At 39.8% G+C, this 21167-nt stretch overlaps 1 protein-coding gene across 7 annotated transcripts in view; it reads right to left on the bottom strand.

Moving 5' to 3' along the window:
* atp2b3b (ATPase plasma membrane Ca2+ transporting 3b) overlaps window positions 1-18943 on the bottom strand; it is a 137823-nt gene extending 118880 nt beyond the window's left edge. For 6 of the 7 annotated variants that reach the window (XM_062054203.1, XM_062054201.1, XM_062054208.1 and 3 more), the window contains exons 1-2: window positions 18786-18943; window positions 1381-2044 (exon numbers count right to left, since the gene is read on the bottom strand). In XM_062054203.1, the coding sequence (XP_061910187.1) occupies window positions 1381-1618 (238 nt within the window). In that variant the 5' untranslated portion in view covers window positions 1619-2044; window positions 18786-18943. Of the gene's footprint in view, window positions 1-1380; window positions 2045-18346; window positions 18427-18785 lie in introns of those variants that run through there. The other variant, XM_062054202.1, reaches the window with a different exon arrangement.
* Between the last annotated feature and the right edge of the window lie 2224 nt (window positions 18944-21167).

Genomic DNA, 21167 nt, shown 5'->3' on the forward strand with positions numbered 1-21167 from the left:
ATACCCCATACTCTCTGAGCACTCCCCACAGGACTTCCCGAGGGACACGGTCGAATGCCTTCTCCAAGTCCACAAAACACATGTAGACTGGTTGGGCAAACTCCCATGCACCCTCAAGGACCCTGCCGAGAGTATAGAGCTGGTCCACAGTTCCACGACCAGGACGAAAACCACACTGTTCCTCCTGAGCAACATGCTCAGAAAAAAAGAATGTGCTTAACGTACTTTAGCTTGCGTTAGCTTAGCGCTTGTTAGCAGGCTAGTTTGTTGTAGATGTGGCCAATAGTAGAAGGTTGTATACATTTCGTAACTATTTCTTTCCCTGTGAAATAATGGACATTGAAATAATTAATATTATATAATAATTAGTTCATAATTAAATGGTTTCAAGGTGTTGCAAAGTACACTGATGTCCAAACGATTCATGTTGATGTAAATGGCGGTTCAAACTCCAAAGTATTTTACATTTTCACACTCTGGTTGAATTCCGAACTGTCTTACTTCAAGGGCGTTTGACTTGTAAGCAGGACTGGGCGATAAAACGATATAAATAAAAGTTGTTGTTTTTTTCTTAGTGGGAAGAAAGGTGAAGTGTGGAAGCAAGGTTGGTTGCATGAACAAAAGCACTCGCTCTCTGGTAACTGAGCAACGCAGGAAGTGATCACTGATCAGGTAACAGTATCAACTGTCACGTTTGGTTGATTCTTTGCATGGTTGATTCTTTGCATGGAGTGAGAAGAGAAAGTCCAAATGAAGAAATTGTGTGTAAAACCTCCCTGACAATCTCAAGAGCTGCTAGGGGGCATATAGCTCCCTAGCAGGCACGCTCGTCTCTCATGCTGGCGAGCCAGGTTCGAATCTCAGGCGGAACAGAAAGCAGGGACCGAAACAGGCGGGTCACAGTGGTGCCGTGACCCGGATGAGAGTGAGGTTTAGCCAGTGTCTGGGACCACTCTCTCGCTCCCTGACAACCTCAAGAGCAGTGCTGGCTACCGGGTTGATGGCCCGGATTTTTAGCTCGGTAGTCAGCACGCTCACTTTTGATGCGGAAAAGGCAGGGACCGAACCAGGCGGGTCACAGTGGTGCCGTGACCCGGATGAGAGAGAGGGTGAATGGGGTAAGCGTAATGGAGGCCAGCCAGTGTCTGGGACACTCCCCGGCTCCCTGACAACCTCAAGAGCAGTGCTCACTACCGGGTTGATTGCCCGTGCTTTTAGCTAAGTAGTCAGCATGCTCACCTTTCATGCAGAAAAGGCAGGGACTGAACCAGGCGGGTCACATTGGTGCCGTGACCCGGATGAGAGTGAGGTTTAGTGGGGTGAGCGGAACAGAGACCAGCCAGTGTCTGGCTGTATCTCCAGCTCAAAGAGCAGACTCACCGTCAGATGTGCTGGACTGTAGTCTCTGGCAGAGGCCCTCTGTGTCTCCGAAGCTGTCCTGGATTTTCTGCAGGGCATCGTTCCCCCTGAGCTCCATCAGCTCCCTCAGTTCCGTCAGCGTGACCCCAAAGTCTCCCGCGCCGAGGCCACCCTCTTCCCTTCCTCCCCCGCGAGTCCCTTTGGGGTAAAACTCCACGGTGCTGTTGCCCATGTCGCCCATGGTCGCCGTTGTTGACATAACCCGAGGCGGATCCGTGTTGCGTTCCTCCCTCCTTGTCCGTCCTCAGCTCAGTGACCCGCTGGTGTGTCTGCTGACAGCTTGTTCATGTGCTCCACAGCCCGCCTCACCCCTTCCTTGACTCCTTATTGCTTGAACTCCTCCTCGGCCTCGCCGTCTGCTGCTCCTTCACTTCTCCATCACTGGAGGAGGAGGAGGAGGAGGAGGGGGATGAAGAACAGCGAGCAGGAGCACTTCAGGAGCCACGGGATCGCAGCTTTCTTCACCGTGGTCTCGCCTGTCGCCCCTCCCTCCAGGTTCACAGCCAGTCCATGGACGCGGGCGCGGGGTCAAGGGGAGATCGGCGGATGGAGAGAGGGGCCAAAAGTTAGCCGATTCTTCAGACAGGACGTGGATCCAAAGTGGCTAGCGCTGCTGCTCGGGGACCTGGGAGAGAAGAAGGGAGCGGACATTACAGGAGAAACTCACAAAATATCTAAATATAGCCCAGATGTGTTCAAATGCTGCAGCAAAATATGAACGCATAATAACATTAGTATTATTACTTTTGACCACTTGGGGGCAGTGCAAACTATAACAAATGAAGACTTACTGTGTTCAGATATTATTTACATACACACTAAATGCATTATAATGAATTTATGGGAACAAATTTAAATCACAATGCTTCAGTGTTTATTATAAAATTGACTGTACTATATATACATGGCTAGGAGACGTATTGAAGAATTGTATTATTTCATATAATAACGTGTGGGTGCAATGTGAAGAGTTAAAGTTAAGTTAAAGTTAAAGTACCAATGATTGTCACACACACACTAGGTGTGGTGAAATTTGTCCTCTGCATTTGACCCATCCCCTTGGGGAGCAGTGGGCAGCAGCGGCGCCGCGCCCGGGAATCATTTTGGTGATTTAACCTCCAATTCCAACCCTTGATGCTGAGTGCCAAGCAGGGAGGTAATGGGTCCCATTTTTATAGTCTTTGGTATGACTCGGCTGGGATTTGAACTCCAACCTACCGATCTCAGGGCGGACACTCTAACCACTAGGCCACTGAGATGGATGAGGGATCAGTTTCACTTCCTATATGAAATCGTACATACTGGTATTATTCAGTAGTGTGGAATGTCAGAAAAGGCACGTGAAATGAGTAGGTATGAAAATTTTAATTGAATTTAATTTAATTTTAACTGTCTGCTGTCTTTAAGTTAAAGTGGAGTGGTAATTTTTTGGGGGGCGGGCAAAACCTGGTGGTCACAATCATTTATAGAGTTTAGTGTTGTAGACACGTTTGTTACTTGATACCTTCTTATTCTGCCATAGAGTGTAAGTAACATGCAACTATAATTACTTGATACTTGTTTATGATAATAATAATAATAATAATAATGGATTACATTTACAATGCAACTGGAAAGTATTCACAGCGCTTCCCTTTTTACACATTTTGTTATGTTACAGTCTTATTCCAATTACATTTTTGTTCTCAAAATTTTATACATAATACTCCACAATGAAACGTGAAAAGTATTTTTGTGTGTGTAATTTTTTTGCTAATTTATTAAAACAAAAAAATGACATGTAAATAAGTATTTATAGCCTTTGCTCAGTACTTTGTTGATGCAATTACAGCCTCAAGTCTTTTTGATGCCACAAGCTTGGCACACCTATCTTTGGGAACTTTCTCTCATTCCTCTTTGCAACACCTCTCAAGCTCCATCAGGTTGGATGAGAACATTAAATTGCTGCATTCCTCTTAGTCTAGTCAGGGAGGTGACCAAAAACCTGATGGTCACTCTGTCAGAGCTACAGCATTCTTCTGTAGATAGAGGAGAACCTTCCAGAAAAACAATCCACCCATCAGGTCTGTATGGTAGAGAAACTAAATTCTCTGGTCTGAGGAGACAAAGATTGAAGTCTTTGGCGTGAATGCCAGCCATCATGTTTGGAGGAAACCAAACCAGGCACCGCTCATCACCATCCCTACAGTGAAGCATGGTGGTGGCAGCGTCATATTGTGGGGGATGGTTTTCAGCACCAGGAACTGGGAGACCAGTCAGGAAAGAGGGAAAGATGATTCTACAGAGATATCCTGGATGAAAACCAACACTTCCCATCCAACCTGATGGAGCTAGATGAGGTGCTGCAAAGAGGAATGGTTGAAAGTGTCCAAAGATAGGTGCGCCAAGCTTGGAGCATCGTATTAAAAAAGACTTGAAGCTGTAATTTCTGCCAAAGGTGCATCAACAATGTATTGAGCAAAAGCTGTGAATACTTATGTACATGTGATTTGTACATGTGAGACATGTGGGTTTTTTTTATTTATAAATTTGCTAAATACATTTAAAAAAAATTCACATTGTTATTATGGGGTATTGTGTGTATAATTTTGAGGACAAACAAATATTTATTACATTTTGGAATAAGGCTGTAAGATAAGAAAATGTAGAAAAAGTGAAGCTCTTTGGATACTTTCCGGGTGCACTATATATAGCGATTTTTATAGACACTCAAAGGCTTTAAGTGAGAACTGAGAACATTCATTAATCACGGTGGTAAGCTACATTTGTAGCCGTAACTTCCCTGGGTTAGACTGACTGAAACGTAGCTGCCAATTTGTGCCGAGGGCCTCTCCGACCACCCCAAACACTAATTCACATTCCTACACCAGTGTGTCTGTGGAGTTTCTCACCCCAGGATTTAATGGCCTTGACTAGGACAGCGGAGGCTCGATTCGAACCAGGAACCCTCAAGTTGCTGGACGGCCACCCACCATTCTGAGTCACACCACCCAAACAGATTTACACTGCAAAATTGTTCAATGATTTTTATGTATGTCTAGCTCAGGGGTATCCAAATTATGGTCTGTGGTTCAATCGCGGCACCGTACATCCAAATTAATCTTAGATACCAGGCAGTATTTGAATGCTGCATACAGTATTTGCCGCCATCTTGCGGACAACGTGAGTAAATCAGATCAAGGACCATTGAAAGTACTTTGGGATAATGGCACAGCATTTACCTATATGACACAATCCAAACAACCTTCCCCAGTCATGGTCCCAAAAAAATAAATATGCAGCTAACATAGAGGTCAACACAAATAGTCACACATAAAACAACTTGCTCACTGAACTTTGTGGATGTTATGAAAATGTATTTTCATAATTTGTCCAAACAGCATAAAACAAACTCAAAATTACACCCATTTAAATCCATAGGAGTGCATGATGGGGAAAAATGTAAAACACTCTCTCCCCACTTATCCATGTTTGGCGCATTTTAGTTGCTTGAAATTCCTGATTGATTACAAAGCATTTAAGAAGGTTGTCACAGAAGTAAACAAGGTAGGAGTCGAACTTTTACATACCCTTAATATCCAGTCATATTAATTATTAATGATATCAATATTAATTATGTATTAATTATATATTATTATTGATATAATTAATAATTATAATATTAAGTAGTATCATTAATATGTTATTAGTTAATATGTTATAAATTAGTTATTAAATAATTAAAATATATATTTTTATTGAATATATTAATAATAAAATGGATATTATTAATTATTATATTATTAATAATAATATATATCTGTCATATAAATATAATATGTACACACACTCATACACACATATATATATATATATATATATATATATATATATATATATATATATATATATATATATATATATATATATATATATATATATATATATATATATATATATATATATATATACATATATATATATATACATACATACATACATACATACATACATACATACATATATATATATATATATATATATATATATATATATATATATATATATATATATATATATATATATATATATATATATATATATATATATATATATATATATATATATATATATATATATACGGTATATATACACTACCGTTCAAAAGTTTGGGGTCACCCAAACAATTTTGTGGAATAGCCTTCATACTTAAGAACAATAATAGACTGTCGAGTTTCAGATGAAAGTTCTCTTTTTCTGGCCATTTTGAGCGTTTAATTGACCCCACAAATGTGATGCTCCAGAAACTCAATCTGCTCAAATGAAGGTCGGTTTTGTAGCTTCTGTAACGAGCTAAACTGTTTTCAGATGTGTGAACATGATTGTACAAGGGTTTTCTAATCATCAATTAGCCTTCTGAGCCAATGAGCAAACACATTGTACCATTAGAACACTGGAGTGATAGTTGCTGGAAATGGGCCTCTATACACCTATGTAGATATTGCACCAAAAACCAGACATTTGCGGCTAGAATAGTAATTTACCACATTAGCAATGTAAAGAGTGTATTTCTTAAAAGTTAAGACTAGTTTAAAGTTATCTTCATTGAAAAGTACAGTGCTTTTCCTTCCAAAATAAGGAAATTTCAATGTGACCCCAAACTTTTGAACGGTAGTTTATTTATTTATATATATATATATATATATATATATATATATATATATATATATATATATATATATATATATATATATATATATATATATATATATATATATATATATATATAATATATGTGTGTATATATATATAAATATATATATATATATATATATATATATATATATATATATATATATATATATATATATATATAAATATATATATATATATATATATATATATATATATAATATATGTGTGTGTATATATATATATATATATATATATATATATATATATATATATATATATATATATATATATATATATATATATATATATATATATATATACACACACACACATATATGCACACTCAAAACATTTGGACTTCCCTGGTCTAGCTTGTGTGCTACAGTGTGCTTAGCTGCTGTGTAGCTGCTAGCTCCTAGCAGCCAATATAGCCTAGCATGTTTACATTTTGTAATAATGTAATAATGAATTGTGTGCTTATCGGAGGACATTTAGATGTTAACTTGCTGTCCAGCTTTGCACAAACTGATATCAAACCGATATCATTTGATACCTGTTTTCCTCTTTCTTTTTTGCTGATAGCGGACCAATATTCAATAATCAGTAATGTTGACCACCGACACCAGTGACCACATAAAAGGTGCTTATTTCTCTGGTCTATCCAACATGTGCACACAAAAGAGTACCAGAAGATGACTTGGTAATATAAGTGTCATAGATGCAGCCACTGATCAGAAAAACAGATCAACTTTAGCATCCACTTGGCGCTGTATTATTCCTGTGGGTGCCTCAACAAAGTCTGGTACATTTATGCAACAGCACCTCGCTTCGCTATAATCACAGTCCATCACTCATATTGTCTGCTGGCTCTCGCTATCGAGCCGAGCTCGCATGCGTGTGGTTTTAACGCTCCCCGCTGCACCTGGCGACATCTAAAAAGTGCAGCAAAACAGCAAAGCTGCACACTCTGCATACAGGAAGTACTGCACGGACCAGCCATTAGAGGTACTGAAAATACAGTACACGTAATACATGATCCAAATATTCCATCCTGCACGTTCAAAGGGAGCTGGAGCCCTGCTGACTTAGGGCCAGAGGCCGGGTGCACCCTGGTCTAGTCCCAGGACAAGCATTCACACCTGCGGTATGTGCCCCGAAGAGTCCCCAATTAGCCCCTCAAGGAAGTTTTTCTTTTTGAACGCACAAAGTTCACCCATGCAGATGCCAACAGTACATTGAAAGATTGAAGATCACCTTTTAAGTTTCCTTTGCGTCTCCTCACTGATTGGCAACTTTTTTCAACAAGTAGCACCTCAGAAAACACTTGGCTCTCCAAGTACCACCATAATGAACATCATTGTAGCATAGTAGGCCTAAGCATTCATTAAAAACAAGGCAGATGTTTTATTTAACGAGTGAAGTAAATATTTATTATCTACTTCCATTTTTTTGTCATTAGTTGATAATATATTTTGGATAGTATTTCATGTTTTTAATACCGTGACTTCTGCTACTTTCTTTCTACACTTTTAACTAGGGATGTCCGATAATATCGGACTGCCGAAATTATCGGCCGATAAATGCTTTAAAATGTAACATCAGTAATTATCGGTATTGGTTTCAAAATTATCGGTATCGGTTTCAAAAAGTAAAATGTATGACTTTTTAAAACGCAGCTGTGTACATGAACGTAGGGAGAAGTACAGAACGCCAATAAACCTCGAAGGCACTGCCTTTGCATGCCGGCCCAGGCATTCTTGATCAACAGCCATACAGGTCACACTGAGGGTGGACGTATAAACAACTTTAACACTGCTACAAATATGCGTCACACTGTGAACCCACACCAAACAAGAATGACAAACACATTTCGGGAGAACATCCGCACCATAACACAACGGAACAAATACCCAGAACCCCTTGCAGCACTAACTTTTCCGGGACACTACAATATACACCCCTTCTACTCCTTACTCCCCCACCTCAACCCCGCCCCCCCTAAACCCACCCACCTCAACCTCCTAATGCTCTCTCAGGTAGAGCATGTCCCAAATTCCAAGCTGCTGTTTTGAGGCATGTTAAAAAAAATAATGCACTTTGTGACTTGAATAAAAAATATGGCAGTGCCATTTTGGCACTTTTTTCCATAACTTGAGTTGAAGTTGTTCTCTTATAGCTCGGTTGGTAGAGCGGCCGTGCCAGCAACTTGAGGGTTGCAGGTTCGATCCCCGCTTCCGCCATCCTAGTGACTGCCGTTGTGTCCTTGGGCAAGACACTTTACCCACCTGCTCCCAGTGCCACCCACACTGGTTTGAATGTAACTTAGATATTGGGTTTCACTATGTAAAGCGCTTTGAGTCACTTGAGAAAAAGCGCTATATAAATGTAATTCACTTCACTTCACTTCTTATTTTGGAAAACCTTGTTACATTGTTTAATGCATCCAGCGGGGCATCACAACAAAATTAGGCATAATAATGTGTTAATTCCACAACTGTATATATCGGTATCGGTAATTAAGAGTTGGACAATATTGGAATATCGGATATCGGCAAAAAAGCCATTATCGGACATCTCTACTTTTAACCCTGCGGCTTACGGAGCGGGTAATTTATGGAATTTTCTTCGCTGGCGGCAATGATTAAAAAAAGTAAACAAAAAAAAGTTAAAACACTAAGAATGTGTGTTATTGTTTGTGCTATGGCGCCATCTTTTGGACGAGTTCGCTCCTTCCATTCACCAATCGTGCTTCCAACCGGAAGTGCAGTGTCGTTCAGTCTGCTAGCCGTCTATAGCGTTCTACTCATATGGATTTGTCATTCTTAACTCCAAGCAACGTTTGTAAGTTGTACTATATGACTAAAACAATTCTTACTTAATAAATCGTCCCATGTGTGATGTCTGCAGGAGTGTTTTCATGCATTTTTGTTTGTGCTATCGCAATGTAATCAAGCTAGCATCGTTAGCATTAGCTAATATGCTAACACGTTTACGAGTGTCAGTATTATTAACTTACAAGGGCATTCTTTTTGTATTGTTTCAGTTTCACCAATTCCTCAGTAAATTCACCAAAACGTCACCATGCAGTTATTGAGTCTGTTTAGCTGATTGGAGAGCTAGAAGCGTCTCTGTATGCTACTTCGGCGGCGTCCGCTTCTGAAGCCTCGCAAAGAGTGCGGCGTTCCGACGCGAGCCATTCTCGCTGAACCCGCGCTGCATCTTTTCCTGGCTGCGGAACTCACGTTCGTGTTTCAAAGCGTCTCTGGAGAGGATTTCATTCGCATAAATCAACAGTGTTCTGCGTCGCTTCCTGAGAGCCGCTTCGTCCTACATGAGCAATTAGTGCGGAGGCCGGGAGTGCAGCATCACACACACACGCGCGCACACACGCGCACACACACACACACACACACACACACACACACACACACACACATGCACACTATTCTGATGAGGCTACATGACATCAAGAGGAGCATGGGAGAAAAATGGAAGCTTTTAATGAATTTTGCCTCAGTCTTGCTTCTCCTGATATTCCTTTAAAACCGAGTCACCGGCTCTCTTCCTGTCCTGCAGTAGCTGCTCCTGCGCACGCATCAATAATCAATAATCAATAATCCATAAGGCTTACTCATGCCCTCATTTGCATCCCCGCTCTGCGCCGCCTCTTGCCGATCATTTATTTACTCTTCCTTTGCAGCCGTCTCTCCTGCTAGCGGATTCTGTCGCGTTTTATGAACCTCACACTGTCCAAAAACAAATTTGCCCAATTTACGGTAAAATATCGGCGGCTGTGGTTGCCAGCAATCTACAGTAAAGCAATATAGTCGCTATGTACTGTATAGGACATTACGGTATGATGATGTTGAAATTGTTTATTTTACAGTTGATAACTGCTTATGTCCCGTGGGCCGTCATGAGTTTAATAAGGATTTTTAACGACACCGACCACTTTAATATTCTGACAAATTTGGTGCTGCCATTATGTCGCCATCTCGTGGACGACGTGAGCAATTCAGCTCAATGACCTTCAATTATTCGATGAAAGTAAGTGTGCGCAGCATTTACTTATATGGCCCAATGCAAACAACCTTCCCTAGTCATGGTGCAAAAAATAAATAAAAAATGCAACCAACACGAAAAGTCAACACACATAGTCACACATAACACAACCTGTTCACTGAACTTTGTGGATATTATTTAAAAAATGTCCATGCGGCATCAAAAATTCTAAATTACATCCATTTAAATCCATTACAATGCGTGACGGAAAAAATACAAAAACACTCTCTCCACACTTAAACATGTTTGGCACATTTTATCTGCTTGATATTTCTGATTGATTACAAAACTTTAAGAAGGTCTTCACAGAAGTAAACAAGGTAGAAGTCGAATTTTCACATACACTTAATATCCAATTATATTAATTACTAATTATATTTCCATTATATTAATATGTATATATATATATATATATATATATATATATATATATATATATATATATATATATATATATATATATATATATATATATAAATATATATATATATATAAATATATATATATATATATATATATATATATATATATATATATATATATATATATATATATATATATATATATATATATATATATATATATATATATATATATATATATATATATATATATATATATCGCCCAATGCAGCCCCCAAGTCAAAAAGTTAGTTGGCTTACAATAAATTACTATGAAAAAAGAGATATATTGTTAACCTGTTTACAAAAATAAAAAACTGTAGAATTTACAGTAAAATACTGGCAAGAAGTCACCGTAAAACAACTTAGGGCCAATTTTAGGGTTGCCAATCAGCCTATCGCCAGGTGCATGTTTTTGGAGGTAGGGGTAAGCCCCCGGAGAGAGCCCACGCAGTCACGAGGAGAACACGCAAACTCCGCAGAGAAAGACTCCTAGCCCGGGAATCAAACCCAGGACCTCCTCACTGTGAGGCACGAGCGCTATCCACTGCACCACTGTATTTAGTAACTGCAAAATGCTGGTGTTTCCGAGACATGTGAGCAGTACGTGAGGATTTCAACTTGGAAGTATTTGTACAACCTTTCACTGGACAATTCACAACATGCTCCTTCAAGTGAGCTCTTAAAAATGAGCCTTAAATGTTGCGTATGTGTTAAATAGCTGTGTGCAAGCAGTTCCCGCACACTTTAACACGCGGCGTGCTTTATTTCCATGCAATTTGCAATGAAGCACATAGACATAAAACCTCAGTGTCTGAAACCACTTGCCACTAATAGACAACATTTGTTAGCCAAAATGCTTAACACAAACCTAAAACAATGAAGGTATGCTGTAAATGTAAATATAGAATTTGCTAAATCTTTCATCTAGACATAATAATGCCGTGCATTTTTGCATTTTTGCATGCATGTGACATTACAGTATTTGAACAATTTTTCATTATTTTGTTACGAAAAGTGAAGCGTTTTCTACACATTATAGCCGTTGTCATTTGGCTGCTATTTTATTTATTTTTTTTACCATAAAATCTACAGTGGCTTTTACAGCCAAATGCTGTAAATTAAAAACTCATACAACTGTTATTTTTACTGTAACTGACCTGCCAGTTTTGTACAATAAAATCTACAGTCGTTGTTTTTACAGTGTATTACTGTGAATGGAGAAATGCTACCGCTGTAATTTTTACGGTAGTTTTATTTACCATAAAAGCTAGAGTTGTTTTTACACTGAATTATTGTAAATTGAAAAACTGTACCACTATTACTTTTTTGCCACTAAAATCTGCCAACCGAGCTGCAAGTTAATTTTTAATTGAACGGTAACATTCTGGCAACTTACATTAGCCGTCATGTTTTTTGTAATTTTTTTTACTATACACTCTACGATTGTTTTACAGCATATTACTTTAAATAGAAAATTCTTACTACTGCTATCTTTACGGTAAAATTCTGGCGACTGAGCTGCAAGTTCTTTTTTTTACCATAAAATCTTCAGTCGTTGTTTTTACAGTGTATTACTGTAAATTAAAAAACTGCACCACTGTTATCTTAACAGTAAAAAAAATGTTTTACCGTATTTTTTACAGTGATTACTGTAAATTTAAAAACTGTACCGCTGTCATCTTTTTCCAACAAAATTCTGTCGACTGAGCTGCAAGTATTTTTTTAACCATAAAATCTACAGTGGCTTTTACAGCCAAATGCTGTAAATTAAAAACTCATACAACTGTTATTTTTACTGTAACTGACCTGCCAGTTTTGTACAATAAAATCTACAGTCGTTGTTTTTACAGTGTATTACTGTGAATGGAGAAATGCTACCGCTGTAATTTTTACGGTAGTTTTATTTACCATAAAAGCTAGAGTTGTTTTTACACTGAATTATTGTAAATTGAAAAACTGTACCACTATTACTTTTTTGCCACTAAAATCTGCCAACCGAGCTGCAAGTTAATTTTTAATTGAACGGTAACATTCTGGCAACTTACATTAGTCGTCATGTTTTTTGTAATTTTTTTTACTATACACTCTACGATTGTTTTACAGCATATTACTTTAAATAGAAAATTCTTACTACTGCTATCTTTACGGTAAAATTCTGGCGACTGAGCTGCAAGTTCTTTTTTTTACCATAAAATCTTCAGTCGTTGTTTTTACAGTGTATTACTGTAAATTAAAAAACTGCACCACTGTTATCTTAACAGTAAATAAAATGTTTTACCGTCTTTTTTACAGTGATTACTGTAAATTTAAAAACTGTACCGCTGTCATCTTTTTCCAACAAAATTCTGTCGACTGAGCTGCAAGTATTTTTTTAACCATAAAATCTACAGTGGCTTTTACAACAAATTACTGTAAATTGAAAATTCCTACTACTGTTATTTTTACGGTAAAATTCTGGCGACTGAGCCGCAAGTTCTTTTTTTTTACCATAAAATCTTCAGTCGCTTTTTTACAGTGTATTACTGTAAATTAAAATACTGCACCACTGTTATTTTAACAGTAAAAAAAAAAGTTTACCGTATTTTTTACAGTGATTACTGTAAATTGAAAAACTGTACCGCTGTTATTTTTTCCAAAATTCTGCCGACTGAGTTGCCATAAAATTTACAGTGGCTTTTACAGCAAATTACTGTAAATTAAAAAAAATCATACCACTATTATTTTTACAGTAACATTTTTACTACTGTTTTTTTACTGTAAAATTCAGACGATTGAGTTGTGTGTTTTGTACTGTAAAATATACAGTTGTTGTTTTTACAGTGTATTGTTGTAAATGGAAAAACTGTATCGCTGTTAATATTACAGTAAAATTCCGGCGACTTAGCTGCCATGGGGTTTTTTCCACCATAAATTCTACGATGGTTTTTACAGCAAATTACTGTAAATTGAAAAAACGTACAACTGTTATTTTTGCGGTGACATTCTTACAACTGTTATTTTTACGTTAAAAGTCTTACTACTGTTATTTTTACGTACATTTTTTTTACTACTGTTATTTTTATGGTAAAATTCTGGCGACTGAGCTGCCATTTTTTTACCAAAAAATCTAAATTTTTACAGTGTATTACTGAAAACGGAAAAAACGGGACTGCTGTTATTTTTACGGTAAAATTCTGCCGACTGACCTGCCAGTTTTGTACAGTAAAATGTAGTAATTGTTTTTACAGTGTTTTACAGTAAATTAAAAAAGGTAGTACTCTCATTTTTATGGTACAGTTCTGCGGACGAAGCTGCGAGTTCTTTTTGTCCGTAAAAACTACAGTTGTTTTTACAGTGTATTACCGTATATGAAAAAACGACACTTCTGATATTTTTACGGAAATAATTCTGCAGACCAAGCTGCCAGTTCTTCTTTAGCGTTAAATCTACATTGATGACGTCACTTCCAGTGTCTCTGTCATCAAACTTGCACACAAACGTCTGCAGCCATATCAAAATAAGAGACGAGAGAGACAACTTCCATGACTGTAAATGTTTTTCAACACGAAAAGCGACACAACAAAAAATGTTGCCAATTTTTCACGCTATAAAATGCAATATGGGTTAGTATATCCATCCATCCATCCATTTTCTATCGCTTAATCCCTTTGGGGTCGCGGGGGGCGCTGGAGCCCATCCCAGCTACAATCGGGCGGAAGGCGGGGTACACCCTGGACAAGTCGCCACCTCATCACAGGGCCAACACAGATAGACAGACAACATTCACACTCACATTCACACACTAGGGCCAATTTTAGTGTTGCCAATCAACCTATCATGCGTAAATACATTATATAAAATAATATGGGTTGGTATTAATAATACATACATACACATAATATAATATGGGTTAGTATGCATACATAAAATAATATGGGTTTGATATATAATACATTAATATTACAATATGGGTTAGTATATATAATACATACATACATACATACATACATAATAATATGGTTTTAATATATAATACATACATAATACAATATGGGTTAGTATATACACTACCGTTCAAAAGTTTGGGGTCACATTGAAATGTCCTTATTTTCAATGAAGATAACTTTAAACTAGTCTTAATTTTAAAGAAATACACTCTATACATTGCTAATGTGGTAAATGACTATTCTAGCTGCAAATGTCTGGTTTTTGGCGCAATATCTACATATGTGTATAGAGGCCCATTTCCAGCAACTATCACTCCAGTGTTCTAATGGTACAATGTGTTTGCTCATTGGCTCAGAAGGCTAATTGATGATTAGAAAACCCTTGTGCAATCATGTTCACACATCTGGAAACAGTTTAGCTCGTTACAGAAGCTACAAAACGGACCTTCCTTTGAGCAGATTGAGTTTCTGGAGCATCACATTTGTGGGGTCAATTAAACGCTCAAAATGGCCAGAAAAAGAGAACTTTCATCTGAAACTCGACAGTCTATTCTTGTTCTTAGAAATGAAGGCTATTCCACAAAATTGTTTGGGTGACCCCAAACTTTTGAACGGTAGTGTATAATACATACATACATCATATAATATGGTTTAATATATGATACATACATAATATAATATGGGTTTGTATGTATAATATAATACATACATAATAAAAAACAATATGGACGCCTATTATCTCTTCCGCACAGCAGTGTTGACGCATGAGAGAGGAGAAAGTCCTCATGAGATTTGATTCCAGGCCAGTCGGGCTTTGTATACTCTGTGACAGTGTGTGTGTGTGTGTGTGTGTAGTAGACGGGTTAATCCAGGCTACACACACACATACCTGAGTGCGTCATGTGACTAAAGCAATGTGCGTGCTGTGGCGTTTCTTGCAGAGGTTTTTTAATTTATGTGCTTCTCTTAAAGTGACCTCTTGGCTTTCACACCTGTCCCAGCTGGTAGACACACACACACACACACACACACACACACACACACACACACACACACACACACACACACACACACACACACACACACGAGCGCGCCAGGTCATCTTTTTAAAGGTTGCGCTAATTCATTTTTGGTGGATATAACGACATGTTAGTCATGGCTTATTGGCATCTTTCAAAGCAGAGCTGCACCTGCGCAACTTGTGACAGGTACATGAGGGAGGTCACCTTTGCTGGTTCTCACACACTCACGCACACGCACAAACACACACACACACACGCACACGCACACGCACGCACACACGCACATCTGCAAAGTCCATGGAGACATTAGATCAGGGGTTCCAAACTTTTCCCACCAAAGGCCGCATAACGAAAATTCTAAGTATGCTGGGACCATTTATATATATGTATATATATATATATATATATATGTATATATATATATATATATCCATCCATTTTCTACCGCTTGTCCCTTTTGGGGTGGCAGGGGGTGCTGGAGCCTATCTCAGCTGCATTCGGGCGGTAGGCGGGGTACACCCTGGACAAGTCGCCACGTCATCGCAGGGCCAACACAGATAGACAGACAACTTTCACACTCACATTCACACACTAGGGCCAATTTAGTGTTGCCAATCAACCTATCCCATATATTTATATATATGTATATACTGTATATATATATACACACATTATTTTTTTTGGTATGTGTTAATACCAAAGATTATTATTTATTTAACACATAAACCTTAGGGTCGGATCAGGCTGATTAGAACAATAATTAAGAACCAAATATACTGCATAAGAAGGGACTCAGACATTCACATAATCAAATCAAATCAAATCAACTTTATTTATGAAGCACATTTAAATTTACCACAGGGGTAGCCAAAGTGCTGTACAATGGGCAAGTTAAAAGATAACACAAGAGAAACGAGCAAGCACACCACAACACAAACAGAGCACGATAACAAATAAATAAATAAAACATAAAAACAGGTTCACAGCAGGTGCATTGTGGGACGCCATAGCAAGATGGAGATCACTCAGTGTTAAAAGCCATGGAATAAAAGCATGTTTTTAAGAGCGATTTAAAAACGGGAAGAGAGGAGGCCTGTCTATTACTCAAAGGTAAGTCGTTCCAGAGCTTGGGAGCAGCAGTGGCGAAAGCTCTGTCACCTCTAAGCTTCAGCCTTGTAATAATAATTATGTTGTGCTGAAGTTAATAGACTAAATTAATCATGAATATCTTTCTTTGAAAAACTGTCAATAAAGTGCAAATGAAAATACACATAGTCATATTTTTTGCACTTAAGAAACTTCTCTATGACTTTAGCTCCAGACTTCTTCTGTTTGTTTGAGATTGCCATTACTGCCACAAGTGGTGGAAAAGTGTATTACAACTGAGTACGGCCCACAACTGGGAAACTGATATTTTGTGGTGGCCCTCCAGGGGGGGCGCTTGTGTCCCAACAATGGTTAATAAATACTGTTGTTTTATTACATAATGTCTGTTTGTAGCATTTAAAAACAAACCCAATTTTGGGAGAGTTTTCGTGCATGTTAAGGGACTCAAAAATGTGTTTAAACTGGGAGAATGATAATAATAATAACAATAATAAACATTGCAAGGGCCCTAAATATCCCCTACATACTTAGACTTTATTACTTTTTGCACTTTTTTTCTTACATTAAAAAAAAAAAAGTTCCCCACTTGACAACATGTTGGGGGCCAACAAAAGTCGAGCCGCGGGCCACAAATGCCCCCCGCCACACCCCCATCCTCCTGTGCCCTGGACTGCATCAAACGACACTACGGAGCCGTAGATCAACTTTAATAACGTATTTTTGTGTTTTCATGTCCTGAATTGATAAGACGCCTCTAATGAACCCGAACTGCATTTGACTTTGTGTATGACCGGGGCCACATTTTATAAATTGGACTTTTTTCTGCTCCTTTTCACTCATGCTAAATGCTGCTTTTTTCTATATATGTATAAATGAATACAATAATCCAAAAAAAGATAAATGAAATGCGATGATGCAGCACTGACTGACATGCACGTCGCACCTTAAAGCCACATATACTCGGACATGCGCAGTGGGAGTTATGTGAGGCAGGGGAGGCGGGGAGGTGGGGGGGGGGGGGGGGGGGTCTTCTGCGCTGCCTTGCTCGGGGTCAAGTCAGTTAAAAAGACGCACACACATATTCCTTCAACGTGAGCCCCTGCGCACCTCCACCCAATGACACGCACGAACGCGCACACTAATACTGGCTAATGCGCAGGTGCACTGTGCTCACGTGCGCAACAAAACTACGATTCAAGGCACAAAATGACCTTTCTCGGTCACCTTCAGACGTGCCCGAGCATCATCATCATCATCATCATCATCATCATCATCATCATCATCCTGCGGCGGTGCTGCTCCACAAACATCAAAGGGACTGCGTCCTATACTAGGACGCCACCTTCAAATTCAACTATAGCTTCAAGTTGCGCACGCACTGACATCATCACGCCCCCCTCTCACAAGGTTACCGGGCCGGCCAGCCCCGGTGGCACCGACCAGAGATCATTACCGGATGGAACAGACACCCCCGTGGCCGTGGGTGGACGCTGCAGGTGCGACACGCAGTGGAAAACGAGACGACGGAGGACCCGCGTAATGTCATGTGGCTGATTATTAGGGGCATTACGGTACATGTACACTGCGATGTATGCACGCAGGGCCGTTAAGAGGAAAAACCCACTATGGTGCTCGTCCCCAATCACAGCACGAGACACGCACGCATGCACGCCGAGGTAAACAGGAGCCAGGCACGCACGCACGCGAGCACGCACGGGACGCGGCGACTCACCGTGCAGGCCGAGCTCAAGGACATCCGCGTCGGTGGGCGGCGGAGCCACAGCCCCCCTCCCTTCCCACTCCCCCGGGTTAATCTTTGCAAGGGGACGGTCCCGGTCCGGATGAGAGGGGAGGGGGCGGGAGGAGAGGGCGGTCGTGGCGGCGGCGGAGGAGGAGGAGGAGGACCGTGCGTGCGTGCGCGCGCGGGTTGCTGCAGCCTACAGTCCGATGGAGGGGAGGAAGGATGAGAGACGAGCTGATGAATATATTCCACGGCCGCGCTGTCACCCGACCGTGGGTCGGTCCGGTTCTGCGGCTGTCGGAGAGAGGGCCGGAGAGCGAGAGGGGGAGAGAGAGAGAGAATGGGCCGGTGGAGGTTTAAACACCTCTCCTGCATGCATGAGGGAGGTGGGGATGGGGGGAGGGGGGGTGCAGTCCGTGCCGGTGCTTACCGCCGGTGATGATGAAGAGGAAGATGGCGAAGATGGAGAAGATGATCAAGACGCCGGGCTCCGACGCGGCGAGGTGTCAAAGAAAAGAAGCGGAGCAAAGAAAGGCCGCGCTGACAGGAGATGCTCCTGCGACATCTCTGGAGGAGGAGCCCGCGCGCGCACGGGAGCGTGCTCGCAGCATCCAGGCAGCAGCAGTAGCAGGAGGAGGAGGAGGAGGAGGAGGAGGGGGAGGAGGGAGGGTGCATACGTCACCCCCGCCCTCCCTCTCCGCCTCCGCTGCGTGGTGACGACAGCGGACACACCGCAGCAGCACAGTGAAGGGTATTGCCGGTTAGAGCCATCTTTTTATGGTTTGTTTGTTTGTTTTGCTTGTTTGAAATCACCACCACGACAAAAAGCTCGCATCGTGTCCTCAAATCCTCGCATGTTCCTCACATGTCTGTGGGAGGAAAAAGTGCGCACATCTCAGATTATATTGATGTGTGGATCGATACTGACATATCGACACCGATACCAGATCTGCTCTCCTATTCGACTCTCAAATCAAAATATTGATACTTTAGTTCAGGGGTGTCTAAAGTCAAAATTGATGGGGGCCATATTGTTTTTTATTTATTAAAAAAAATGCTACAAACATATATTGTGTCAGTTTTGTATTATTGGTGCCTAAGTATATGTTTTCTATTAATAGTTAGAACAGTGGTTCGATCGAACCCTAGGGGTTCGGTGAGTCGGCCTCAGGGGTTTGGCGGAGCCTCCGCCACGGAGGTAAAGACACATCCGACTTATCGTGTAAATAAAAACTTCTCCCAATCGGCGTATTATGGATACCCCCAAACAGGGGCGCCGCTGGGGATTTTGGGCCCCATGAAAAGAATCTTTACAGGGCCCCCTGTATTATAATTTCATCATCATTAGGGGCCTCCCTGGGCCCCCTCCATCATGGGCCCCTAGAATCCGTCTCCTTTACCCCCCCTTTTCGGCGCCCCTGCCCCCAAACAATGTTCCCTCTAATTTTCCATCTGATTTGCAGGTTGTTTGATTGATCGATTGAAACTTTTACTAGCAGATTGCAAAGGAAGAGAATACATTATATGAAACAGTACAGTTTACACAGTACAGTACATAATCCGTACATCCATTCATCCATTTTTTACCGCTTATACCCTACGGGGTCGCGGGGGGCGCTGGCGCCTATCTCAGCTACAATCGGGCGGAAGGCGGTACACCCTGGACATGTCGCCACCTCATCACAGGGCCAACACAGATAGACAGACAACATTCACACTCACATTCACACACTAGGGCCAATTTAGTGTTGCCAATCAACTTATCCAATTGACCACTAAATGGTAACACCCGAATACGTTTTTCAACTTGTTTAAGTCGGGGTCCACATTAATCAATTCATGGTAATGTGTGTAAGGTGTGTAATTTGTTGTGAGTTCATGCACTGTGTTGGTTTTGTTCTTTGAACAAGGTGATGTTCATGCACGGTTCATTTTGTGCACCAGTAAAAAAAACATAACTTTTTCTTGAATTTGAAAAAAAAAACCATTTTATTTTTCACTAAAGAAGGGTTCGGTGAATGCACATATGAAACTGGTGGGGTTCGGTACCTCCAACAAGGTTAAGAACCACTGAGTTAGAACATTTCAGCTTTTTCTCATTGTGAAACTCTTTTTTTTAATTTTTACATTTTTACTGTTGTTTTTTTCCATATTAGAACCCGGCAGACACAAAACATTGATACATCATTGATTATACATCCTTTAAAATGGACTTTGAAACAACGTTGCAAAATAGTTGCATTTGAGACAACGTTGATGTCTAACGTTGGATCCACGTTGTTAGTTGGGAAATTACCAAATTTCAATGGTCAAATCAACGTCACAACCTGACATTGAACAATCGTCGTCAAAAAGCATATTGTTTCAACGTTGTATTGGTGTTGTAGATTATTGGTTGAGAAATGACCAAATTTCAATGGTCATATCGACATCATAACCTGACATTGAATAAACGTTGTCAAAAAGCATGTTGTTTCAACGTTGTATTTGTGTTGTAGATTATTGGTTGGGAAATGACCAAATTTCAATGGTCATACCGACATCATAACCTGACATTGAATAAACGTTTTCAAAAAGCATGTTGTTTCAACATAGTATTTGTGTTGTAGATTATTGGTTGGGAAATGACCAAATTTCAATGGCCATATTAATGTCATAACCTGACATTGAATAAATGTAGTCAAAAAGCGTGTTTTTTCAACGTTGTATTTGTGTTGTAGAAACTTGGTTGGGAAATGATCAAATTTGAATGGTCATCTCGACGTCATACCCTGACATTGAATAAACGTCGTCAAAAAGCATGTTGTTTCAA

This window comes from Entelurus aequoreus, linkage group LG07, assembly GCF_033978785.1.
Source record: "Entelurus aequoreus isolate RoL-2023_Sb linkage group LG07, RoL_Eaeq_v1.1, whole genome shotgun sequence".
Taxonomy (NCBI): Eukaryota; Metazoa; Chordata; class Actinopteri; order Syngnathiformes; family Syngnathidae; genus Entelurus; species Entelurus aequoreus.